General features: G+C 35.4%; 1 protein-coding gene across 1 annotated transcript; it reads left to right on the top strand.

Annotated features, from left to right (window-relative positions):
- The first annotated feature begins 124 nt into the window (after positions 1 to 124).
- Positions 125 to 27,842, top strand: LOC129269482 (transient receptor potential cation channel subfamily A member 1-like). Its single transcript, XM_054906985.2, has 26 exons — positions 125 to 1,628; positions 1,989 to 2,148; positions 5,090 to 5,268; positions 5,930 to 6,037; positions 6,215 to 6,323; positions 6,827 to 6,924; positions 7,998 to 8,170; positions 8,609 to 8,772; positions 9,915 to 10,078; positions 11,023 to 11,105; positions 11,758 to 11,919; positions 12,308 to 12,419; positions 12,807 to 12,976; positions 13,468 to 13,612; positions 14,278 to 14,361; positions 15,933 to 16,003; positions 16,675 to 16,879; positions 17,499 to 17,606; positions 18,517 to 18,683; positions 19,651 to 19,711; positions 21,165 to 21,233; positions 21,623 to 21,799; positions 22,993 to 23,061; positions 23,922 to 24,035; positions 25,753 to 25,853; positions 26,096 to 27,842. The coding sequence occupies exons 1-26, from the start codon at positions 966 to 968 to the stop codon at positions 26,265 to 26,267; spliced, it is 3,888 nt and encodes a 1,295-aa protein (XP_054762960.2). The 5' UTR covers positions 125 to 965; the 3' UTR covers positions 26,268 to 27,842.
- Positions 27,843 to 27,959: the final 117 nt, after the last annotated feature.

Below are 27,959 nucleotides of genomic sequence, written 5' to 3'. Positions count from 1 at the left end.
ATTTGTCACATTATAATCGCCTGTGATTATTATGAATGATCCCCTGAAGTTTAAGTCCCAAGATTACGTCACAACTTTTCAAAAAATCAATCAATAAATTGATTTTTATTTAGGCGATTTTTCCATGATGTAAATGATCATCATCTGTGTCATATTCAGCTACATTCAATACATACTAAGGTACAGTACATGAACATGCAATGATCGCAGTTACATAAAACTTGTGACACAGAGGTTCACAATTAACGTCATCGTATTGGGTAAACATTTGAAGATACCTTGAGCAAACTTTCTCTTTTCTTTTGAGGACAAAAGACCTCAGCGAGAGTCCAGACCCTGAGTCCAGACAAGTGCCAAGAATAAATGCATTGTCATACAAATGGTTTCCCGTATCTCCGAGCTTCTGTTGATAGCCGTGTGTTTGGTAGTGGCACGCCTGTGCGGTCATGTAGAACAGGAATATTGAACCACTTTTATCACTTCATTTTGGAAGGTTCCTGCTGAAGTTTCTACCAAAAAACCTACAACTAGATAGTCAATGGCCAGCCAGTTTGGAGGAGTGGACATCTGGAATATAGGGAGAGGTCGACATTGACATAAGCGAATGGTATCAATACTGATATCAGCCTATGTGATCTACAAATAAATAATTAATTGTTACTGATTCGTGCATTTGACCATTTACGTTCAATTAACCTCCACGATTTGAGAGTCAACTGGACCGATAAAAAGGGAATACCATTGAAAAAGTTCAAAGCGTTGAAGGTACAACAACATATTTGACAGCTGATTGGAAGTAAGAGTGTTTTTACGACGGATATGACTGTAAACACTAATCAGGGTTAATCAACTCATTATGTGTGAGTTTTGACAGTCAACAATTCTATTTCCATCAGATAGCATAACACAAATGACAACCCGGAAAAGGCACTGATCAGTTGATTTTTATTTCTCTGATTAGCTTTATGGATAGGGACCATGGTGGATCGGATGAGGGGCTAGGGAATGTCTCATCAAGCAGCGATGACAGCAATATCAACGACCTCCGACATCTCATCTACGATCAAGACAGGCGATGCGCCAGTCCCATCATCGGTGTCTCAACATTGATGCCGTCAAGACTTCTCCCCTCGATCACGGAATCGATGGCGGACGACGAAGCATCGAACGTCAGCACGAACACCAGTCCTGGTGGGCTGCGTTTGAGGTCAAACCATGGTGCAACCAGAAACGTGAGTGGTGAGAATGGAATTCCGATGAATGATCTCAGCAGCGATGTGGGCTATCAGCAACCATCGGCGATGTCGGTCTCCACCACGATGTTCACCGACAGTCGTCCAGAACGCTCGCGTAAAGTCATCTCCAACTCGAAATTCGATTTTAGACAGAAGAATAGACAATCGTTTGCCAATTTTCGAAACGCCGGGACGTACCCTGAATCTAAAGGTGATGAAGGTTGGAAGGTGAACCAGGGCTTCGACGATCCGGCTGTTGATGAAGAGTTACGAAAAGTCAAGAAGACGAAGGAAGGGTTCTTTCACGACGTCAAATCTAAAATTCAGAAGACAACCAAGAACAATAAGTTGAATAAAATCTATTCACCTTTGCTGATTGTCAATTTGACGGAAGTAAGTAGCTTCGCTATTTAGTTTAAAGTTTGTTATCACTTATCGATTGCATGCTATCTATTTAATGAATTGATACTGGAAGAATATGAATTGAATTGTGATTATTTTTAGCATCCAATAGGGAATATCCATGTTTAGAGAGTTTCCCCTTTTAAGTTGATGTAATACATTTTTCAGACCATGCATCAATGATGATGACGACGATACCGGCATATCGAACAACAAGATATTAAGATGATAGTGATGGTGGTGGTGAAGTAAACTGATGAAAATACTATTGTTGATAATCAAGATATCGCTGAAAAAAAAAAATCGTTTTTCATTATAATGACAAATATGTTTATTCCCATTTTACTATAGGCTGTTCGAAGTGGTGACCTTAAAGATCTGAGAAACCTTCTCGATGAGAATATTTCATTCAATGTAAATAAACTCGACAAGAACAACTTGGCCTTACTCCATCATGCCTCCATCAACAACCGGGATTTTATCGCCAGGGAATTGCTTAGCAGAGGAGCAGGTGAATCTCAAAATGATTTTAATTGATATCCATTATAAAGACAGATTAATAATCGTCAAGTATAACACACAAAATGCAGAGATAATAATGTTTGTAGGTACTAAATAACTTGACAGGGTATCCCGTGAAAGCCGAGTAGAGTTCAATCAGGTCATTGGATGGGAAATGTGAGAATATGTTCAAGAAAAAGAGGGGTCTTGAAGTTTAATTTCAAGTTTACTTCAGTTAATGTATTACACAACAGAGGGGGAATTCATATACATGTTGCTCTCATAGTTAGAGCTGATTACCAACAAGACAGAATTCAGTCCTTTGTCAAATAAATATACTTTGAATGTTTTGTAAATCCCCAACTATTTGAGATGTCGGGATGAGGACGAATAAAACTGATTTAAATACGTTTATTACGGACACAATGTGCATAAACTCCTCTTTAAATCATTATGATTTCTTTTGAAAATGTATATACCGCTCACCAAATATCTTTTACTACCCTTTCTTCAAATTTATTTTACTTCTTCACGCATGAAATACTCGTAATGTTAGTTGCATCAAATCGGGGAGAGCGATCTTAGCTTTATTATGAAATAATAATTGTGATACGCTTCAGGTTATAATAAAGCACCGATAATACATGGTTTTAATTCTTGTAGAACCATTTCGAGTTAGAGCACACAGTTTCGAATGGACGCATAGTATGTGTATACCTATCATTGTTACTGACCTGAACAAAAAGATTTTGTTCTGGGAATAATAGGTTTTCTCATATTCTTTACAATTATTATTATTGTAGTTTATCAATGATCCGGTTAATTTCTTTGTACACTATTTGTCGCCAAATCCCAATTCAACTTCCATATGGTTGAGTAATATGTTCTAACAGAGAGTAAAATGTTATTGTCTACTTATAGGTTAGTCCGAAGTCCAATATAATTATGTGGTTGCGTTCTGTACTAAATATGTAATATCCTGAAGAAAGGTGGCAATAATTCAGCACCCTATGATGGGAATAAATACTGGATGGAAGCTTGCTATTATCATTGGGTTATACTCATTCAATATACTGCATACTCATCAGAAATACACGTTTTAATATGATAATTGATTCTATACTCTTAGTCAGACTGAAATGCCTGATGGTGAACCCCCAAAAATGCCATTAAAATAATGCAGGGGCCAGGAATATTTAAAGAGCGGATGATGCTTTTTTTTTAAGTTTGACAAGAAAAAAATAACTTCCCGCTTTCAAGGGCCATGGAACAATGATACAGATAATGTGGCCTCATTTTATTCAATTAAAAATATTAATGATATGCTATCGTTAATTTTTGTAAATAGAATGACAACATTCAATTTTTCTTGTTTTTTTTTTCGCTTTGCATGATTCAAATTTGTGATACAATGAAACCGAACCCATTCGCTGTCTATATAGATTGACCCCTTAGCTAGAGGTTTCATCATTGGGGAATGGTATGATAACGTTTGTCACACAGGGTCCTCTGGTTCACTGTAAGAACGTTGCTTGAAATTCTAAGCACGTTGTTTAAGCCCGTCACTCTGTTTAATAAACAGTTGCTCAAAATTTCAAACAATACTTGTTTGAGTGCTTTAATAGAATGCTTTAATTTTTTTAAATATCGTCTTTACAATGAATAGTAATTTCATAAGGAGTGTTAAAACATGGAGAACCATCCAACACATTCCCTTTTTAGACTATTTGATGCCACTATGATAAAATATGCTAGTCTTCATTGCACATTTCTTGCAGTTTGTAGATTAAAGATTCCTGCCTAACTACAGACTTACGGAAGAATTACGATAGGAAACATGCTTTTGTAATGATAATTACTTTACGCTGCCTCAGGTGGATAGATTGAGCAGACACATTGCTCACTTTTACATGGGACAGCAAAATAATTTTTACAATATTTATCATGTTTATTGAAATATGATTTGAAATTACGAATGACCGCAGTTGGCCGCATTTTGACACATAGTATCACAAATTAAAATATTACAACAAACTAATCATAATATTTTTGTCGTGTGGAAGTTTGTAGGTATTCGTAAAATGTTGATTTAAAAAATTTCAAATTATTCAACATTTCGCACAATTTCAGGACACAATAAGCCTTTGACGCATATTTCGTCATGTGTTCAATATCCATGTCTTGTGATCAAATAAAAATGGAAATATCCCAGACATCTATATATTTTCAACACAAGTCTCTTTTCAGTTTTGAAACTGGCGGCATGGTAGGTGATAGGTCCCAACCAAAGGCTACAGTGCACATGCGTATTCCTTTTGTACTTCTTTAGAAATTGGAAGCTATTTACATATCGTTGTCTCTCCGTTCTTTTTACCTCCATGTTATAACGGAATCGAATTGATTACCCAATCTCACTGTAATTCATTCATAAATGAACGGTAAAAAACTTACAAAAAATATCAATATGCTTAGGCTACTAAGGTTAGCCCCAAGTATGTTTTTTTTTAAGTTTAGATTTAGAAAAAAAAGAAGATATTGAAAGTAGGAAGCCGTATTTTATATGTTATGCCTAACAACTGCATCATGCATGTTTAACATCTGAACAGCTTCATGATCAGCGGGGTGGCGTTTAACGAAAGTTGTCAGCTCTGACTAAATATAATTATCAGCGCTGATAGTTTCAGTGAAATCCTAAGTTGGATTTGATTGACTGTGAGGCACTAACTTCTTACTGTTACTATGTTAACTGTTGGTGAAAGGAAAGTTGTCGGTGCTGACAACTTTCAATGAAACGGTCCCCTGATTGTCCTTTCTTACATTTGATTTTGATAAAATTATTATGTTTTTAGATTTATATTTGTACTCAAATCAGTGGTGGACTCGAAAATAGGAGGTAAATATTAGAGTTTGATTTGAAATGTTAAGTTTAATCTAATAATTTCCCTTGACAGATGTTGATGTGACTGAGCTTGACATAAAGGCAACCCCACTCCATGCTGCTGCTCGTATGAACAGTGCCGACGTCGCCCACGTACTCCTAGCACGATGCGCTGATGTCAATAAACGAACCACCGGTGGTATGACACCGCTCCACATCAGTGCGAGGAGGGGGCATGTTGAGATTACGAAGGTAAGGAGAAAATATGATGAACATTGTTAATAAATTCCTTGCTAGAGACTGGGACAAAGTCCTTGGGTAGAGCAGACGAGGAGATGCGAAACGTTAATTATGCTCATTGTGATAGTCACAATGGCGATTATAACGAGGATCCTAAATTGTGACGTCATTGATGATTATGGTCGTATGCCTGCCTTAAAATTTCACCGGGGGGGGGGGCAGAGAATACGTAAAAAGTTCATATATATATATAAGTGACGGAGCGAAGCTATTGAGTTTCTGTTTGCATTTCAAACTTTAAAAAGTATCTGATGCACACTCTACGTGTATTTCATGAAATGTTTAAAATTTACAAAAGAAAAAGGCAACAGTCATCTGTCTCCCCACCCCGCTGCTTACGGCCATCATGGCCATAATTGTGATGGTTGGTAATGATGTTGATAACAATGATCGTTTTGACGACGAAAATAAAGACAGTTCATATAATGAGCACGGCTATAAAATGGATAACCATACGTCTACTCTCGTGTTTATGTAGTACATGCAGATATATTAAAGTAAACTAATGTCAAGTTGTGCAAGCTGGGGTTTGCTAATATGATTTTTTTTTATCATTAATAAAACTGATTTAATTTTGAATAATTCATTCCCCTTTGCTCTTCTTTATCATCAGATTCTGGTGACGCTCGGAAAGGCAGACGTTAGTGCCATTGATAATGACGAATGTACACCTCTACATTTAGCTGCTACGAATGGAAGTATGGGCGTATGCAAGTTACTCGTAAGTTAATGGGAAATCTTCATATTTCAAAGTATAAAGCTTTATTCAATGGGTGATAGTAGCCCTCATATCTTATTTTTAACTGGCGACAAGTTGTTTTAACGACAAATTAATGTTCTTTTAATATATTGTATGAAAGTGCTTCACCTGTTATGCCTGCCTTCCCCATTTGTGTAGGTTGAGCACGGAGCCTACATCAGAGCTAAAGATGCAAACTATTACACACCTTTGATGAAAGCAGTGATGAACGGACATATCGACCTCATTAATATGTTCCTTGAAACAGGTGAGAGTTTGACTTTATCCGAAGTTCCCACTAGTTTTGTTTTGGGGAAAAGGAAATACGAAGATATGCTACGAAGAATAATGTAGAAAGACGGAAATGAAGTGGTGGCAATGCGGATGCGTGTTAATGAGAAGAAGGAGCAGAGTTTTGTGGAGGAGGAGCAGAAAAAGAAGGAAAACAAAGAGGAGAAAAAGAATGAATAGAAGCACCTATTCAGCACCTTCAACATCAAACTTGAAATCGATATCAAACCAAATTTGTTCCGTTACCGAAACGGCCCGACAGAGAATCCCAGAGATCTTCGGAGATGTCACTCTACTACTAAGATGAAGAATACATCCTACTCTATACAGAATTTACAATTCGTCCAAAACTGACTCAATCATTCCAACTCTAGCCAAAGCTCGTATATCACAGGTCAAGTCTCGCTTTTCTGATCGAACAGTTATTCAATTTAAATCCACTGATTTGTCTTTAATTTCTCTAATTATTTTTTTGTCCAGCTAAAAAGACGTGTATACCAGTGGGTGATTATCTGATGGATGAAGATAATGAGAGTAATACATCTTTACATCTTGCTGTCTCTAAGAGAAGAACAGAGGTAACTAAATGGCTCTGATGAGACATAAGTTTCTAAGAACAGTGGATTGTTCGTCTAGAGACATATCCTAGGATGGATACATAATTTTCGCGGAGGGAAATGTCTTGGACAGGGACAGGTCTTAGTTTGCTTGTGAAATATTATCTTCCCGTGATCACTCAACTAGTTCGAACTGAATTTAAATTTTTTAATGTCTTAACATAATTATTTACAGTATCTTATTATCATATTTCAGGAGCTAAGTAATTTCACCTTTTTTAAAAATGTTTTAACATGATTATTTACAGTATCTTATTATCATATTTTAGTAGCTAAGTTTAAATATTAATATGTATTTTGCATCATGATATTATTGTAACTTTATATGTTTTTTAACCTTGTTAAATCAGGACATTGATGTAAAACAGCAATTCAGCTGATCTTTTTATCCTGTATAAATTTTTTCTAATAAATAAATAAATTTTAAAGTGCGGTGGGAGTTATAAAACAAATCTTTTTCATTATTCGGCAATATCTTAACAAGTAATAAAAAGGTCTTCTTTGTCAAAAACGAAAATGACTGTCGCATAAAAAAAACAGCGTTGTGTATCAAGAACATTTTTAATAAGAAAATAGAGAATGAAAAGTTCTTTACAAATCAATATTTGAATGATACAAAAACTAATTATATTTCAAACAAGAAGAAATCTGAAGCTTAAACTTGTAGAGTGGTTATCCAGTATTACTCTTCATTATGAATAGAAAATGTTACAGGAATGTCTTGTTGGGATGTTCACGATAACATAAATTTACGAGTGGCACGATGGCGTCTGAAATCATTACTGACGGCAGAAAGCGCATTGACCCCTCCCATGAATGTACAGGAAAAATACGAGAACGAAAAAAATATTGATAGTATTGAACTTCTAGATAAGTTGGCTTGGAATATATCATTAAACAGCGCCACACATGGAAAACCTCATCAGGAGTACACGAGTGCCACAGAATGAGATGAAGATAAAAAGGGAATATTAGAGAGAGGAAGGATTAATAAAACAAGAGGAAAACCCAAATGAAATGTGTTATTCCCTCAGGTAATTCAACGATTACTAGACAACGGGGTTGATGTGAACGTTAGGAAGAAGAATGGAATGACTCCGATCCACATTGCGGCAATGAACGGGGCTACGACCACGGTTATGCAGCTGATCGAGAACGGAGCCGACATCGACATGAAGGATAATGAAGGCATGACGCCACTGCACAGGTAAGGTTTGTGATGATGGCGTAATTCTAAATCCATGATATATTAGGTAGGAGGTTCAAACTAATTTTATGCTACATATTTGCCCTCAAACATGAAAATGAAGGGAATAGCAACGATTTAGATCGTAGATACCGTTGCTTGATACAGTCAATAATCAAGAATACGTGATATTTCCCTTAGATACGAACTGTAAGGAAAATATAATTTACAAATTATAGAGAGGTTTTTAGTCTTTATTCGGTATATTTTGCAGATAATATGTAAATTTTCATCATATTCATTGAAATACATATAGTATTGCATAAGTGAAAATGCATAACTTTTTTGGGTAATGGTTTCAACAATTTGTAAATGTTTGTTCGGAATCGGAACAAAGCTGCTTGATTATTTACTTTTCACAGTCATCATGGTCATGCTCCTTACAACTTTTATCTGTAGGGCCACTGTTTATAACCGCGTGGAGACCATGGCCGTGCTCATCCACGAAGGAGCCCTGGTCGATGATATCGATAATAACAGCTTTACGCCTCTTCTCTGCGCTGCATGGAAAGGTCATACACCGGCAGGAGAGCTTCTCCTTACCAGAGGCGCGCAGGTGTTTGGTAAGATCTTACTAAAAACCAACAACAACAACGACAAAAATAACAACAACAACAACGAAACAAATCAATGTTCTTGCCTTCCGTCTTTGTTCCAGGGGCGGTGCCACCGGGGACAGTGGGGGATCATTCCTGTATTTTTTCCAGTAGTGAACAAATGGAAGAGAAAGGGAGACGGGTGGTAAGAAGATAAAATTAGGATAGGACAAAGAAATCTGGGCCGTGAAATACTATTAAAGCTCTGTTATTAAATTGAGACAAATAATTATGACGTCATCTTGATTGAACGTGTTAAGGTCGTCTTGACTGTATCAAAGTATCCTGGCGTCGCCCCCGCTTTGACGTGATTGATTTCAATTCGATGTATTACCATTCTCGATAAAAAGAAAAAAAAGAAGAAGAAGAGATATACATGAATATAGCAGATTTAACATGTAAACATAATCTTATCCGGTGGTTAATGCGGTGATTGTTTTGGTATGATGATGATGATGATGATGACAATAATTTTTGTATCGTAAAATGCTGCGGTGGTGATGGTGGTGGTGGCGTAAATAATGGTTTTATTATGAAAATAATTGTTGATGGAATGATCATTAAACTGATCATGGCCATGGCGCTGTTTATATGATGCGGATCATGCTCTTGATGATAGTTGTGATAATACTGACGATGTAGAAATTGATGGTGATGGTAAAATACTTGACATTTTGGAGAGATGAACTTGTTAATGCAGTTTATGACGAAGGTGACGATAGTGGTGTTGGTCCGGGTGATGGTGATAATACTACTGGGTGGTGATGTTGACGGGAATGCTATATGAATGACTTTCGATCCATATTTAACAACAACTTAGAACTGCATTGATTTGCACCATTTTAATCAATCACCTTTCGGTATTTCGAAACATATTTATAATCATGTCGTCTTGCTCCCCGTTAGTATGGGCCCAGCTGTCATGCCAATGCACAATGAATGTCATATATGGACGCAACACGTCTAATAATAGAGTGAAGTTCCTTTCAATTTTAAAGGAGGTATACCTAACCAGTTTACTAAACATTTGAGTTAATACCCTTTTAAATTGCATCTCATAATACGTTTTAAACTAAAAATAACTCTTGTCATCATATCTGTTGATACAGTATTCGACGTGCACAACAAATCACCCTTACATTGGGCTGCGGAGATGGATCATCCAAGCTTTCTAGAATTTATTCTCAAACATGGCGGATATGGCTTACTCAATTTAACTGATCATTACGATCAAACACCACTCCATTACGCTGCCGAAGCTGGTAATGTGGATGTAAGTTCTTCTTCTTCCTTCTTCTTCTTCTTCTCCCTCACTTTTCTTCTTTTCCTTCTTTTTTCTTCTCTTCTCTTTCTTTTTCTTCTTCTTCTTTACATTACGGAGTACAAACTTTAAATTTAGTCTCAAAATAGTCAAGTTGAAACATTCTACAACTGAATATGAAACACGACGTGTAACTAAGTCGAAAACACATACAAATACGATGTCTTTTTTTTTTATAATAGTGATTTAATTCGTTGTAATACGAAATAATATTCGTCTTTCGTAGTAATTAAAACAGTCAATGATCCACTAAGGTCGAATCTGTAGGGATTTTTTTAAAGGGAGGGAAAAGGGGTGGGTGGTTTCAACCAACATGCCGCTCAAAAACGATTCTAATAACAAGTGAGACAAGAGAATTAAGAAGTGTTTCAAAATTTTCTACTATTGTGGTAATGTAAATCACCGGTTTCTCTTTGCTAAATAAATACTGATCTATTTTCAAAACCATTCTAAATAATTTTTTTGTTTCTTCCTACACATAATTTTATTCCTTCTAACTGATGTCGACCGTTGCCAAAAGCAAACTGATGTTGAACACTTTGATGTAAAATATAACAATTAGTTTTCCCTCTCAAAATCACCTACAACAAATGAAAATGGCAAAGCAATTATGAAAATAACTCTCTGCGTTATCTTTGTAGGAAAGCAAAGTTAAAACGAATAACGTAAATTAACCGTTCCCAAACTCAATCAAGCTTGCAGACTGGGTGTATATATGTCAGGAAAGTTTACATTAATGATCAGCTTTGTTTCTGTACACAACCAATATTGACAAAAAGCCCTGTTAGTTTTACAGACCTTCTCCCAAGTTGCGCTGCTCGCGTATTCTGGTTTCTTAGTATAAAATATTTTAACATAATCTTTCATCACATTCGCATGAAAACTCTTTCTTTTAGATGATAAAATTATTGCTCAAATACGAAGCTCAGGGTGAAGTTCGCGATGTCCTTGGAAAGTCACCAGTCCACATCGCAGCTCAGTAAGTCCTTCGAAATTCACTTCTCAAAGATGCTAAAGGAAAAAAAGGAGGGGGAAAATATAAATGTTAAAGTGTATGTTGAGTGCTATTCTTTCATGGACAGTTAGTGTCCTTTGTACATCCCCAAAGACTGAAAAAGAAAGAAACTCACTGCAACAAGCCTTCAAGGTCATGAAGGTGGTGACATATACATATATATTTTTTTTACATCGAAAGTGGTTATCCGTTTCACGACCAAAATTTTTCGTGTATGTTATTTTGTAGTGACAAAAGTCTCTCGTGTCAAACAGAACGTTATTCCGAAGCACTGTCAAAGCATGTCTAAATCTTTGATAATGGTTCAATAATGTGATTTATATGGTATTTCCATCTTACAAAAGTATAGTGACCATCATCAAATCATTTGATTCTTGTGTAAATGGGTTTATCAGCTTTAGCAATATCACAAATAAATGTATTTCTTACAATTTGTAAATAAAAAACATGAATTTAACTTATATTTGATTGCTAGTTTCTTACGATTCCCCATTAGATTGTTAGTTGAAATACTGTTCCACAGAAAGCAGGGGAGGGGTCGGTTAGATATAAACCCCCGCTGGATCTTCCTCTGTTTCTCTTCACCCCACTGCGGTCATTCTTTACCCCCATCCAGAGCTGGTTATGTTGCCTGCGTGGAGGAACTCTTGGACCACATCCCAATGCTTCTCAATGATGACGATGGGGATGGCATGACACCGCTTCTTACCAGTTGTTTCTTCGGACGCCATGATCTGGTTCGTCAGCTCTTGAAGATGGGTGCTGACATTACCAATGTGTAAGGACAGTTGCTTTAATGTTACAGTCACACAAACGATAGCGAGTTCTTCAAGTGAAAGTCAGTTATCTCAGTTATCTAATTACCAATCTACCTTGCTGATGATTATCTAACTAAATGATGTCGATTGATGAAAAAAAGCCAACCCAATTTTTCAAACAGTTAATTATCAGAATAAAAAATAACGAATTGTATCGAGTATCATACTTTTTCAACTCAATGTTTTTGCTTTTTTAAATTGGCCAATATTGTGTGAGATTTTGGTCTAGGTAACCGTGTTTTTTCGGTATGAATGTAAACTTAATTGCTGAAGAAACGGCACGATTGTAGGACAAAGCCGAAGAGAAACATGAGAAAGTGAAAAGTGTCTTTTTGTTTTAATTTTTAGCAATGACGAACATAGGACTGCACTGATGCTAGCAGCCGTCAACAACCATGTGGAAACAATGAGTATCCTCATCGAACACAACTGCGATATCCATGCTATTGATAAAGATAAGGTAATGGTCAATACGTACTCAGTAGAGGAATATCTAAGACCATGTAGACCATAGGGTGTTAGATTTATAAATATCATCCAACACTCTACAGTATCAAGTGGAGTTTTATTTTCTTTCAGAATATGATCTAATTAACTGGTAATCTAATGGAAACTCTGATGCATTTTTAAGTTACTCAACAGACCTTTATCAATTGAATTGGATGTAAAGCGCAATCGAAATACTGGCACTAGCTGATTTTTTAACGCCGGGCATAAAAAAAGTAGTTAGCGGAATAACAATCCGTTTAGCGGACATAGTCATGGCAAAGAACGAAAACGCCAGTTACATGAATGTTATACTGTAGCAGATGGATAATTATTACTTGTATTTAAATTCCATTGATAGAACAATGCTCTTCATGTGTGTTGTGATGCTGGTCACATAGCAGCAGCTAACCTGTTAATCCGAGCCGGAGCTGACCAATCAGCATCAAACAACGAAGGTTTCACTCCTCTTGAGCTAGCCATTGAGAGAGAACAGGGAGAGATTGCTGCGGCTATCATCAAAAGCAAAGAGTAAATCATTATATTATATCATAATATACATTGATAATTAGTATGTATTTGGAATGTACTATGGGAAGTATGTTCACTCTAAACATTAGGTAACTTCTGGATAAAAGACGTTTTTGTATGAAATGAAATATTATTTTTCAAAAATAATTGGACCCTCCAGATTTTAAAAACTTTTTGAAGATCTCATTTTAAGACACGTAGAATGGATTTGGTGGAATCAAACAAAAGACATTCCTGGATAAAGCGAATCTAGTTTTATTTAAAAAAATCTGTATTACAGTTTGGACGTGTGGTAGAACGATATAATATACATGTAATAGCCTAATGTTTCTTATCACAAAGACTTTGTTATTAGCCTTATGTCCTTTTATGTATGACTTAGCAACAATTTGTTATTAATTAATGAAATCAGTGCTTACCAACATCTGACATGTCTGAAGCAGAATATTATCAACTACATTTGATTCACTGACCTTATTGTTCATGAACAGCTGGAGGATTGCGATGCAGAGTAAGGATGAATTGATGATCTCGCCGATGAAATCCCTCATCGAAAAGCTTCCCGACGTCGCCCTCCTTGTCATGGACCGATGCGTTCATAAGACATACAAGAACCCTCATTGCCCGTCCTATCACGTGAGTAAATGAAAAGCCCTTGAAGAAGACTTGAATGGTGTAGTTTTTTTTCCGGGGACGCGGTGTATAGCCAAAGGTTGTGTGCATGGATAAAAGCGAACGAGCAACATTTCGAAAATTATTTACGAATATAATATGGGAGTTATAAAGCTCAAATAGATATGATAAACGGTATATTTATAAATATTATCTTGTTACAGTTGTGAAGATGTTTATTTGGGACATTGAGCCACACCATTTGGATATCTTACCGAAAGTTAAGAGAACGCAGCATTGGTACCACACGTTTAGATTTTTACCATTATTCAGTAATACATTAATGGCTTTATGTCAGTGACAGAGGAATGGTCATTCGTGTTTACCTAATCCAGACTTGTTGATTTCGAATCGATTGATAGAGAATTCTTCTTTTTCTTTAAAAAAAATAAGTGGGGACAGCATATTCACCGTGAAACATGACCATACTGGAAAAATACGTTACTAGATAACTTGACTCATTTTGAATTGTTAGTATTTTTACTCGGTTAGGCACTACTTTCCTACTAGCTTGATAAGATAAGGCTGTCTGTATACCGTTTTCCTTGTAGAACAGATTTCATTATTATACTTTGAAGAGTACCGCAAGGAAACATCTTATGACCTATCGATTTTTTTCTCTTTCGAAGGTGAAATACGAGTATCAGTACATTGACCCTGGACCGGACGACGAGTCTACAAAATCAAATGGTTATAGATACTTCGCCATCAGGGTAAGTATGGGGAGTCTGTCAAAAAACAATCATTAAGTTACAAATGATATTGCAAGCGTCCTGAGATATGAAAAACCAATATGATTTACATGAAACTCATGTATCACATATCACTTCCTGCCCTCAATGAAATAGATATGCAACTTAACCTTCATTAGCAACATACTAAATGGATTACAACGTTCTGCATTTTGATGCTGATCTCCGATAAAAGCGGATGAAGAAGAAGAAGAAGATTCTTAAATATTTCAATTGCCATCGGTTAAGTTCAAATAATCTAGTTATGCTTTTTGTCAACGGCAATTCAATTCATTTTTATGCCCCCGCAGACGAAGTCCGGAGGGGCCATTAAGCGTTGCCCCTGTCCGTCCGTCTTTCCGTCCGTCCCCCACTTGGTTTCCGCGTAATAACTCGAAAAATATTTAATGGATTAAAAAAAAAATTGGGGTTGTAGGTAGATGAAACCAAAATACATGCTAAGTTCGAATTCGGAGTCCGCAGGTCAAAGGTCACAGCTCATTAAATATGCGAGTTGGTTTCCGCATGAAATATTTAACAGATTTTTAAAAAATTGGGGTGTGTAGGTAGATGACACCAAAATACAGGCTAAGTTCGAATTCGGAGTCCGCAGTTCAAAGGTCACAGCTCATTAAAGGTCAAGTCCACCCCAGAAAAATGTTGATCTGAATAAATAAAGAAAATCAAACAAGCATTATGCTGAAAAATTCATTAAAATCGGACGTAAAATAAGAATGTTATGACAGTTTAAAGTTTTGCTTATTTTTCACAAAACAGTGATATGCGCAACTTAGTGACATGCAAATGAGACAGTCAATGTCCCTCACTCACTATTTCTCTTGTTTTTTATTGTTCGAATTATACAATATTTCATTTTTTACAAATTTGACAGTGAGGACCAACTTGATTGAACCATATAGTATTAAAAAATGCTAATTGCACATGTTCAGGGAGGAATTAATCATTGTTTTACACGACAACAGGGAGTAAATGGAAATATTTCATATTTCACATAATAAAATACAAAAGAAATAGTTGAGTGAGTGATGTCATCAGTCTCCTCATTTGCATACCAGCCAGGATGTGAATAAAACTGTTTTGTGAAATTAAGCGAAATTTTAAAATGTCATAACTTTCTTATTTTATATCCGATTTTGATGACATTTTCAGTGTTATGCTTGTTGGATTTTTCTCTTTTGATTTGAATCAAATTTTTGTTGGGGTGAACTTGTCCTTTAAATATGCGAGTTGGTTTCCGCATGATCACTTATGAAATATTCACCAGATATTAAAAATGTTTGGTGTCTGGGTAGATGACACCAAAATACAGTCAGGTCACATCAAATGACCTTACTGTCATATATTCTGTCAGAGATTATTATGGAAAGGGTGAGTGTTTAGGTCAAATGTCTGACTTTGTTCATTATATATATGCATATTGGTTTATGCTCGTGAATGTCTGATCGAGTTAAGCGGGGGCATCTGTGTTCTTTGGACACGTCAAATTTCTAGTTCTTAACCATAATTCACTTTTCCTTCCATTTCACTTACAGACCATGTGCCAATATGGACGAGAGAAACTCCTTGGTCACGATTTATGTCAAAGCATCCTCAAAAGAAAATGGTAAAGATATTTGCATTTTGCGAATGTTTCATGAAGGTTTTTGACGGTGATTTTAAGTTACTGAAATATCTGTTTCTTATTAAGGTCTCAGATGTAGGTACTAGATAAATCGTTCTTTATGATTCTCTTCTTCTTTATTATGGTTTAGCACCGATCGTACATGAAGCAACCCTTTGAGCTCGGCAAGCCAATCAAGTGCATCCTTTGGGAAAAACAAATTAGCCGTTGCCTCCAGATGTTATAGAACCACAGATAAATTACATGATTGATAATCGGATATGTCAACAGTTCACACTGAACTTTCAAATCCCACATGTCGGCAGTGAGCACAAATCTCTGTCTTGCTAGAAATCATATGTACATGTATATACAGCGATGCGAGTTCATATGCTTATTGAAGAACATCGGAGACAGAATTAAACCTTGACGCACGCCATTCCGTATGCAGCATATTCGGCTAGATGAACTATCGCTAGGCAAAAAGTATCCGATGTGAAGTTCTTCAAAAAGAATAATTAATATAATAATCAAAATATTTTATAAGAGCATCTGTTCTGACACATAAATTACGCACTCACACTAACCTCATCCATTCTCTCCTGTCTTGCAAACGTATCCCTTACATTTTCTCTCTTGATCTCTTTTCCCTCTTTTTTTTATCCCCCATCTAGGGTTAGATTCGGTCGTGTGTTCTATTACCTTGATCTTTTCTTCTACGTCATGTTCCTGGCTTTGATGACGACATACACCATCATCACCCAAATTCTTCCAGAGTTTTATCAGTTCCTTATACTATCAGAGACGGACATCAACTGCCCCTATTTCAACGTGACTGCAGCCCCATTTATATTGGAGTACTCCTTCTTGGATGCGTCGGTAAGGTTTTACCACCGAAAGACGTGAGATTTACATATCGACACAATAGCGTGTTAGGTTACCTTGCAAAGGAAATGAAAAGTTGTGCTGAAAGCAATGGTTTAAGATTTGATTTGTATGCTGACCTCCCAGGGATGAGGATTAATGGTGGCACAATCCCTTCTAATGTCATAGTCACCACAGAGAAACCAGATATAACTCTCTATTTCCCCAGAATCTACCCCTCCAAAGATTGTACTTATTGAGTTGATAGTTCCTTTCTACTTCTTCATCTTTCTTCTTGTTCTTCTTCGCCTTCTTGTTCTTCTTCGCTTTTTTGTTCTTCTTCGCCTTCTTTTTCTTCTTGTTATTCTTCTTCTTCTTCAGTTTAGAAATGGTAAAAGTAGTGAATTATTATTATTATTATCATTATCATTATCATCATCATCATCATTATTATTATTAATCGTAATGGAAGTAGTAGTGGCAGCAGCAATAGTAGTCGTGCATTGCGGAATATTGGTCGTGGTCCTCGTAGTAGTATTATTAATATCAGCATAGCAGTAACGATAGCCAAATTACCAAAATAATCTTTGTTTTAGGCTTGTATATCAACTGTCTTTATTTCCGGCATTTTCAGACCGACCACTTCTACTTCATTGACGGTACTCCATATTTGATATCTTACATGGTGTTAGCCTACTGCCTGTCTGTTATCGTTGGAGAATTGGGAGAAATTTATGTCGTGGTGAGTATGCCTACTTAACCAATCAAATTGTCATTACTGGGCCCCGTCTTCAAAAGTTTGCGATTGATCAAATCAACCAAGCCAGCAACGTCAACATTTAAAACGCACGTCTGTTTTTATTATTTTCTAGATATGTTTCATATTCATGAATGAATTCATTGGTTTTTTTAGAATTCAGTGTGCTTCTCTTTGTTTACAAATGGCACTTGGCAAATTTCCTGAATAAGAAATTATGACATTGATGGATTTCATAGTATTCATGTTTAAATCGATAACACGGATAATGATAAGAAATAAATTTCCAGGTTTTCCATATTTTCTTGTAACACCTTACCCCAACGCCGTCGCTTGCTTGATTGGCAAGCCTTTGAAATTAAGTAACATAGAGTGTTGTTTTGCATCTCTGAATATGGAGAATCTCTATTAAAGTTAAAAAAAATAATTAATTAGTTATTGCTATCTAGATTCACATTTTCCTTTTCCTTTTTGTTCGTATAGAGGCTTTGACCATTGAATGAAAAATGATTATTAACTTTACTCGTCGACTAATTCTTAATTAAATCGGACATTAATATAGTATCGTTGTTGGTTAAAATCTTTATATATATATATATATATATATATATATATATATATATTACAAAAATATATTTATAAAAGTTCGATGTCATACCTCGAGCATATCCCTTATATGAGTAATAATAGGGATTGGTCGTGATACAGATTCTCATGCTATTTTGTTTTTGTTGCTCATTATCCAACTAAAAGGAGATTCACAACTCCATTTTTTGCAATTTGCGAACAATTATTACCGCTTACTACATTTCGCATTTGGTCATCAACACATTGCTATTTTTGTCTTTTTGTTTTAAAGAATTTACTTCTTTTTCTCTTTCTTTAATCCTCGTAGCGGCTGAAATATTTCACGGACCTGTCGAACGCTATTGACTGGGTGAACCTGGTGACAGCGATGGTATTTGTCTATCCACCGGGGAGGCAACTCTGCTATCGTAATTGGACTGCTGGAATCATGTCCATCTTCTTCTCCTGGATGAAGTTCATCCTCTACTTCAAGGGGTATAAAAACTTTGTGTAAAGTTGATTGAAGAGACAGAGAGAGAGAGAGGAGAGGGAGTGCTAGTAAGAGAAAGATATAAATAGTAATATATAAATATAATCATACATACTGTGTGTTCCAGTAAAAAAAGAAGCTGAGAATTATCGATAAATTATCATTAAATTAATCACAAATTGCATGTAAAGAATAGAATGTCCTCATTCACCTGGTATAACTCGGAATATTCCTCATTTGGCATGAGTAAATTAAAACAATACAGATAGAGATAGATAGAACGAGAGAGAGAGGGGGGGGGGGGAGAGAGATTGGAGTAAAAAGTTTAAAAGTATTCAGAACGGTGGGGACGAAATGGGAGTACGGCGGACGTACGTGTGGAGAAATATGTGGGCGTGGGTGGGTGTAGGGCATGTATACGTGGATATAGATGATCCTTATTTTCACCTTATGCTTGATTTGGTTGTTTTGGGGGTTTTTTAATGGAAGATTTCCACAATGAGGTGTTTTCAAACATGCACTTAAACGTGACTATGACTTGCAAGTAAATGATTCGTTCCCACAGAAACTCGTTAAATTGTATTTTAGCAAACTCTTTTTTCAAAAAGGCACCAATTATAATTCATACACTTGAGCAAAGTCACAATTGTTTGGCTATTGAGCACAGGAAAAGTTATATCATAACTGTATACTGTAGGATAAAAACAATGCTCTGGAAATAAGTATGACACTTGTGCCTTAACAGTTCACCGAGCTTTAAGGCCACAAAAGTACTGATACCAATTTCATTTAAAAAATCATTTGGCGTCATATTTGGAACGCTTCGTTCATGTCGTTAGTAGAAAATTCCTTGCATAATAATCATGATAATTATAGGGATAACTGCTATTTACCTTTATCGAGATGAGCGTTCATATATTTCAAACGATGAATGAAACAATTCTTTCTAAAACTCTGATTTCTTCCCATTAGTTTCAAGACAACCGGTCTTTATGTGCTGATGTTTATGGAGACTCTTAAATCTTTACTCAAGGTAATAACGATACGAGTAATTTGATTTTATATCATAAGTTTATGGAATGATCTATTTTAGTTTCATCTCTTTTAGAACTGAAAATTTTGTGTAAACTTCAATAAATATCTATTGATCTTTTCGTTCTTAGCAACTGCATTGATCCCTCTGATAGACCTTAATTTTATGAAGAAAAATGTTTCATCATATAATTTATGCCAACCAAGTTATCAATGCATGCAAAGTATGCATTGTATGAGCATCGGTGTTTGTATTAAATCATAGCATATGAAATCAATCAATATATACAATTATCTGCATAAGTTTAAGACCACCTGAAAATTTGTGTGTATATTACATGTATATAATTGTAAAATACTGTATTGATTTCATTGAAACTGACCTGTATATTATTTGTTAGTGTTGATTGCGTGTTTTGTTTGTATATGGTTGAGGGTTAATTAGTTTAAAGAGTTTTAGTTATCCAATAGCTTGACCAATCCCTTTTTTAAAGATAAATTTTGAAATAAAAATGCTTTTGAAAAATTCTTATTACAGTTTTTTCCTTTTTTTCTTTTATCCATAACAGGGGCATTTATTTTCATCAAATATCAATTTCACATACAAATTGCAAAATAATAGGCAAAATATTCATTTTTTCATCCTGTTCCCCCCTAGCTCCTTATTAATGTCTAATCTAATTGTTAATTCCTTCACATAGGTAAACCATAATTTTTTCTTTTTTATGTACGTTTCTTAAAGTTATAAATTTATGAATACTCCATAGTGCTGTAGTAATGATATCAATCTTCTCTTTTTTGGTAATTTTTTAACAAAATGTCAATATCAAGAGAAAGGTCTATTTATCTTTTATCAAAATGAATAATTTGTGAAAGAAAGGCCTATTCTAGCTCGTACGCTTGCTTCTTTACAATCTCTTTTATACTATCTATCTAAATCACTTCTGATACCAAGGTATTATTTCCTAGTTACATCATCAATATTACTTTGTTCAGTTCATCAACTTTGTTGGCTATACTCGCGAATTTTTCTTCTAATCTTTTCTTCTTAAATTCTTTTGATTCATACTTCTTTCCAATATAGTATGTTTGTGTAAATTCACGACATTTAATCTTTATTAGTTCACTTCTTTCAGAGAAACTAAGATTCATATCTTCGATGTTTTTAATAATTTACCTTACTTTTTTATGCACATCATCTTTAAGAATATACGTACTCAATTTACAGCGAGAATCCAGGACATTTCTCCACTTTTCTAATTCAAACTTTATAAAGATGGCGTTGTGGTCACAACGTATAGATGGACGTATATCACACATTATTTTTGCTTTCAATATTTATATATATATACATATATATATTTTTTTTTTGATTGCTCTACCATATAAAACAAGCGAGGCTTATTCTTAGGCTTTATCCTTTGATATAATCACGATGTTTTATTTGTTAACAGGCTATGTCGGTGTACGTCATGTTTGTAGTCGCATTTGCAGTTACCTTCCAGATGTGCCTCTACCAAGTGGTGAGTAAATTGTTTCATTTATATTTTTAATTCTCGCATTCAAAACTTCCGGATAGATTATATATTTTTGTTCCTTGATAAAGGCAATTCACATCACAGGCATGGTTACTGAGTATAGGTAATTTGTAAAGTTTATCTTACATGTAATAACCCTATTATCCTTTATCTACCGATTAAATTGATATTTGTTCTCAACCTAGTCTTTATCTTTGAATATATTTTCTTTAAACATGGTCTAGCCGGATCTACAGAGGTTAATCTATTCTACAAAATGTTCATATCTTAAGAAGATCTATATCATTGGCACTTGCTACCCTGGTATTTTATATCGTATTCATTATAGGAATTCTTTACATACGACTTACATTTTGTTATGGATTTATTTGCAGTACCGATTTTCTACCAGTGAGCAGTCTTTCCTGACAGTCATAACGATGATGTTGGGCGAATTTAATAAGGACGATATCTTCAACGCTGATCAATCCCTTGCTCCTTACGGTGTTATGGTGTACGTGCTGTTCATGACCTTTCTTTTCCTTATGCCTATGGTCATCAATAATCTGACGGTGAGTTTCAGATAAGGCCCAAACTTTTTTTTTGGTAATCGCCTAACCGCCTAAACCCGACGACATTTCATTGAACATAACATACAGATTTTACGGAAGGTCAGGCTATGCGACCACTCTGTTCTACGCGTCGCATATTTTTCTGATGGTTTTTAAAAAGCGTCGGATGAGGCCTTTCATGAAGCCGTTCGTAAGTTGGACCATGGACAACCAAAGTAACGTTTTTATGTTTAAAATCAGGCTCTCTTTTCATTACTTCCAAATTGATCCCCAAGTGTTAAAAGTTAAAATCCAAATTTGTTAAATCGACTTGATAGCTCCAGAATGCAAAGTTGACTATTTGTCAAAGTTTGATAAGGGTTAGGAAGGCCCATATATCCTACCAGAAGACAATGTTATCTTATCTATTACCATGATTACAGGATCAGTTTTATGAAATAGCCACCCTGTCATACAAAATTCAGAAGCGGGTTTTTTTTTCTCTACAAATGATTGTCATAACCTTTGGCAAACAGCTTGGATGGTTTCAAGTGAGGGTTGATCACGCGATAACACGACCCGACGCGATCACTCGATTGTTCGAGTAGAACCAGGCGCACACTATGCGATTCGTTGCGATCCGAATTTCAAAGAAATTGCAATAACGTTTTATCCAATAAAATCTTAGCGAGTTCAGAATAGTGGAAGGACTACTAAAATTGAAATTTAGTCTTCTTCGAGCCTCCCTGTATAGGGATAAAAAGCAAATTCAATTCCAATTCGTAATGACGTCATCATCGGCTGCGACTGGTAGCCGATTCGGACTTTACCCCGACCACAGGCAAAATTACGATTGTATTATTCCCAACATTATGCCGAACGTCAAATAAAATAATTTTACTTCTTGGAACTTTCATGTCCAATGCTCGGATCGCATAGTGTGCTCTGGGCTTAAGCCATGATAAACCTACCAGACATTGTGTAATGAATGCGTAAGACAATGGGCAAGAGGTGGTCTTGTTCTTTCACGGAAAGGCTTTTCATAAAATACAAAATAATGATTATGGATATTTTAAGATCACTGTGGTTTTTGTGGAAACCTTCCATTTTACCAATATCTAGTTCTTTTTTTTAATACAACGACGGGGGGGGGGTCACTTATTACTGTTTTTTGTTTGAATTATTTTGTTTTTACTTTCTTCCCTCTTGGATAGATTGGTATTGCTGTTGGAGATATCGAAGGTATTCAGAAGAAGGCCTTCATAAAGAGAAATTCTATTCAGGTAATTCATATTGATTATCATGCACATACACTTTAAGTACGATATGCAATGGAAAATAAGTATAATTATTTCTTTAAATATTTCTTTAAAAAATACAAATGTCGTCAAAGATGCCTTTCTGTTAGCAAAATTTTACATTACAAGAAGAATGAATCCTCATCATACCTAATAAAATTTCCGTATAGGCTAACAACTAGAAGATTGAATTTGAATAGCAAATGTTAGTTCAAACATATAAACAGTTTTCCCATTGTCACTATATCTTTCCTAAATTGACAATTTACCGACTCAAATGAAATAAATGGCTTCGTTAGCTAGCAAAACTAAGAACTATTTTCTTTCTAAAAGGGGTGATCCAGGTTGATTATAACTTGGTTTAAGTAAAACTATAAGCGTGTGAAAAATACTGAATACTCATAATCTATGAACCTATTCATGTCATCTTAATATTTTTTTTAATATTTTGTTCATGAAACTGTAATTATTAAATTTGCATGCTACAAGAATGCAAAATTAGGATTCCCTGCTTATTTCAAGTGTAGGTGGGCACCTAATATCATAATGCCCATTTATATAATATTCATGACGACATAGATAATAACAAAATGCTTCATGATTAAAAAAAAATCCATAATTGAAAATCATTCATAAGATTTGTATGAATTTTTGGGGTTTTATCTATTTATCTTTGCGAGAGTATCTCTTTTTAATTCTTTACGTGCGTAACATGTCAAATAGTTACAAAATAATTTCGAACTTTACTTATATATATCCAACGATATATTGCAATGATTGCAACAATGTTATCGATTGAAAACTTCTTTTCCTTTAAATATTAGAATTATTATTTTTTAATGTAGGCGGATTACGTCTATCATTTGGAAGGAAAGTTTCCCCTGTGGCTTCAACGGTTGCTCTATCAACCTGATTTCATTGTGAAGGTTACTAAGAACAGACTAAAATATCTCTCATGGGTAAGGAGAATCAAGAATTATCTGGTTGTATTATGTTCCTGAAAGTGGAAGGATGAATATAATGGCTTTAATAACGATAAGAAATAAATCTGATCGTCTGGACTTACTTTTTTTAAACGGAGAGAACAGTTTCACGTCCGATCCTGGACGCTTCTTCAGCTCGTTTGAACTGGTGGGAAATCGTCGTTGCCGCTCAATAGATGTTGTTGCCTTTGGCCCGTATTTGGAAGTCGGGTTTAGTTTAAACTCTGGATTAAAGCTGTGGTTTAACTAAGGATAGCCAATAGTGGCATAAATCTCTAACTGTAGAATTTCAATGTATCAGCTATTTTTTCTCTTAAATCATTAACTGTTTCGGAAAGATACATTAGATAGTTTTATACATCATTCACGAGTTGGGAAAGAGCACAGTCAACATAAAAAAACATACAATGTAAGGAAAAATTCGAAATTTTGGGCCTTCCATAATTTTAGCACAGAGTTAGACCATGGCCTAAGTTTATAACCTGACTTCAGAATACGGTCCTTTGAGACGAAGTAAGTCCAGATGATCAGATTTATTTCTAATCGTTGTCTTTCTTCCTGGATGATTCAAAACATACATCAGTTTATTATAGCTTTCCATTTCGATTATGAATGTGTGGCGGTGATAGGGTTGATGGTGGCTACAACTGCATGGCTGATTAATGAGTATGAAGTATGTGTGTGTGTGTGTGTGTGTATGGGATTATAAGAGGAGCGGGATGACGAATGGGGGTAGGGGCGAGAGGGCAAGGGGTAGAGTGTTCATAGGCGATCTTCAACCTCTTTCGTTTCAAGGCAATAGACCAGTTCGTAGTTACTTCATGGACAATTTTGGTCAAATAACCCTTCATTTATTTCATTATGATAGGCAGATTTCAAAGTAAGATATTACGTAAGCTTACCTTACATAGCAGGATGAAGAAATTGAATAGACCATGTAGACCAGGTAACTAGAATAGCATATTAATGAACACTCTATATGAAGGTTGCATTTCTACTTTGAATGCATATTAGAGGATGTTGTACAATGTACTTGGCAAACTGTGGATTTGAATGAAAAACACAATTCGAAAGAATATATGAATAATCAAGACATCAAAGTTGGTGCTTATCTCATTAAAGTTTACACCACCATGTCACTTTTGTACCAATGACCTTCCTCTGATCATGCGCAGAGTGGGACTACGAACTGGCTAATTCACATGCACCTCGATAAAATAATTGTACTAAAAAGAAACTATTTTGTAGTGGTTACGCAAAGAGGTCTAATTAAAAAAAAAGTTTTGTCATAGATTTATGCCTACATATGACTGGAATGTACTAATCGTCCTATTTGCATTGTCTTTGTCTTTGCATGGACCTTTGTAATGGTCTTTGTGGTCTTTGTAATCGCTTTTGCCAGTTTGCCTACAATATTTATTGCAATGTGTCTGTAGTTTTTACTAGTTTCTCTCTTGGAGGAAGATTTTAATTGGAGTTGTCGTTGCAAATGAATAAAAAAAAATCGTAGAACTGTTCCAATTTGAATCCAAATAAAGATGTTAAGTTTGTAATCTTTCTTTGATAGTTTCTTTGCTCACTTGCATGCCTTTTATTTCGTTATGGGGTGTCTTTTTAGGGTGATAAGTGAATTCTATTTGGTTATCTGATCAAACAAAAGTGATGAAAGATATTTTCTTTATTTACCTTGAAGTTCTTTCCCAAGGAAGACGCGGCATTTGTAGAGACAGATGACAAATCAGAACCAAGAAATTCAGAACATGTACTGGAAGAGCTGCAGAGACATAAAGCAGCGTGAGTATCGGCATTTGCAATGCATTTCAATCAAGCCATATTACTCATAATACAAAAAACATCCACACTAACATGTAATTTACACATCCTCACAAACCCTCACTCACATAACATCATCCACTGCGTTCACAAAGATACATTTTCACAAACACCCATGGCATGATCTTCTGAGAAAGAATGGTTCCGGAAAAAACGGGTTGCAAAAGATTAATTTTTTGTCGATCTCTGTCAATTTCCGGTAGATTGTCGTCGTTGAAGCTGATGATGAAGCAGCAAGGTGATATTTTGAGACGGATGGCAGATAAGGATGGTGTCCAATCCCGCTTACAGGACTTCGAAGCCCTGGACGAACTCTACGATGATCCCCCGGCCGATGAGGACGATAAAAATGACCCGACCTCGTCTGTTGCGTAGTCAATGAAAAAGAAGAAGAAGATTGAGAAGAAGTAGTAGAAGAAGAAGAAGAAGGGGAGGGTGGTGTCAGGATAATGCATTTGCCCATTGACATGGTTGATGTTTATAATTATATTCTCCTTTTTTTAGTTGTTCCAAACTAGAAATGAAGTTTGGGAACGTACCTTCAAATTAAGAACTATACAAATTGCTTGGGAGTCTTTCATGACATTGCAGAAAGAACCTCTTTTTAAACCTAGAAACCAAATCATCGTCAAATCTGTATCATCGATATGCCTTTCATAGTGACTTTTGTTTTATGACTATTGACCTTGTAATATCAGATTTTAGTGCACTTTGCCAAGGTTGACATTAGTTAACTTATACGGATCATGCGTGGTCTAATCTAATCTAGTCCATATTCGAGATGTAAAGCGTGCATTATATTTCATGGGGTTGCAACGCCATTTTGTGTTATACGTGATTCCCACGATCCATTGTTTATTGGAGAAAAATGACACGTTTCAACGTGCAAAATTTCATTTTGTTTGATAAAAGAAAGTTTCCGTTATTCTTTAATAGCCTAATAGAATGCATTCTTATTTTATCGTTGTGTATGCAATTGTGATGTAAAGGGATCAAATAAAGGAAGGAGCGTTTCCAGGGTTGTATAACAGGAAGGTCGAGGGGAGGAGCACATAATTTTGGCAAGCAATTAAGGGGTCTTTACTTGGAAAAAATGACCTTATTTTCATCCTCACAAGATTTTCTTCGTATAAATATTTAGGTGAGAAAAAGTTAGATTTTGCAAGTTTATTGTACCTTTGTTCAATATTTTTTGTATGATAATGATGTAAAGACATGGGCTTGTTCTAGCACCATAATTAATTCCTCAAAATTAACCTTCTCAATATGTTATTTTTGTTGCGTTACAAAAGTCAGTGATTGTAGAATCATTTTTACCTTTTTTATAAGAATATCTCAAAGCATTGCATGCATGTACAGATGTCAAGAATATGACTACCTCCTATTTAACTCACATTTGGATATGTTTCGTTTTCATGATTGTCTGCTATGTCTATCACATTAATTGTACTGTCTTTTTGATAATATGCAGAAGAAACATCGTCTTGTTTTGCTTTTCATATTATTATCTTATCGCTTCGTTCTCAAGAGACTGAGAAAAGTGTTTTGTGGATTGCATAGTTTTGGGGAATCACAGCGGAGCAAGGAGTGTGCAGTTAGGCATAATTATATAATGAAAATGATGGGCATGTTTACAATAAAAAGGGGCGAGCGCGAAGCACGAGTTGAATCTTTTTGACATTTCAATAGAAATGTTGAAATTTTAATAAAGAAAACACTAACCAACAAAAAACAATACGAACGCGAAGCGCAAACAGAACTTTCTTAATATACTGACTTGAAAAAGACCTTGTTAAATGCTGATGGGTTGGCCTCACACAAGGTTTCTTCCTTTTTGGTCATTACCTTCCTCACTTTCTTTAATTTGATTTTCATTGAATTTACATTGTCTATTTTTTATGTATTTTTATCTTGATCTCTTGAGGAGAAATAAATGAAACTTGAAACTGATTCCTGTTCTGATTATTTTTCTTCTTTTCTTTCTCTTCTCCCTCTTTTCTTTTCTTTCTTTTCCCTTTGTTATTTTTCTTGCACCGCCTTGAGGGGGAGGGGGGCGTGGGGGAGCGA

The sequence above is a fragment of the Lytechinus pictus genome, chromosome 10, assembly GCF_037042905.1.
Source record: "Lytechinus pictus isolate F3 Inbred chromosome 10, Lp3.0, whole genome shotgun sequence".
Lineage (NCBI taxonomy): Eukaryota > Metazoa > Echinodermata > Echinoidea > Temnopleuroida > Toxopneustidae > Lytechinus > Lytechinus pictus.
Note: the sequence above shows the minus strand (reverse complement) of the source record. Positions and strands in the feature narration are given on the sequence as shown.

Excerpts from the sequence above, each read along its gene's own strand:
- LOC129269482 (XM_054906985.2), top strand. The coding sequence starts at position 966 with ATGGATAGGGACCATGGTGGATCGGATGAGGGGCTAGGGAATGTCTCA. Across the intron at positions 6,324-6,826 it reads TAATATGTTCCTTGAAACAG|CTAAAAAGACGTGTATACCA; the intron begins GTGAGAGTTTGA and ends TTTTTTGTCCAG. Across the intron at positions 19,712-21,164 it reads CTCTTAAATCTTTACTCAAG|GCTATGTCGGTGTACGTCAT; the intron begins GTAATAACGATA and ends ATTTGTTAACAG.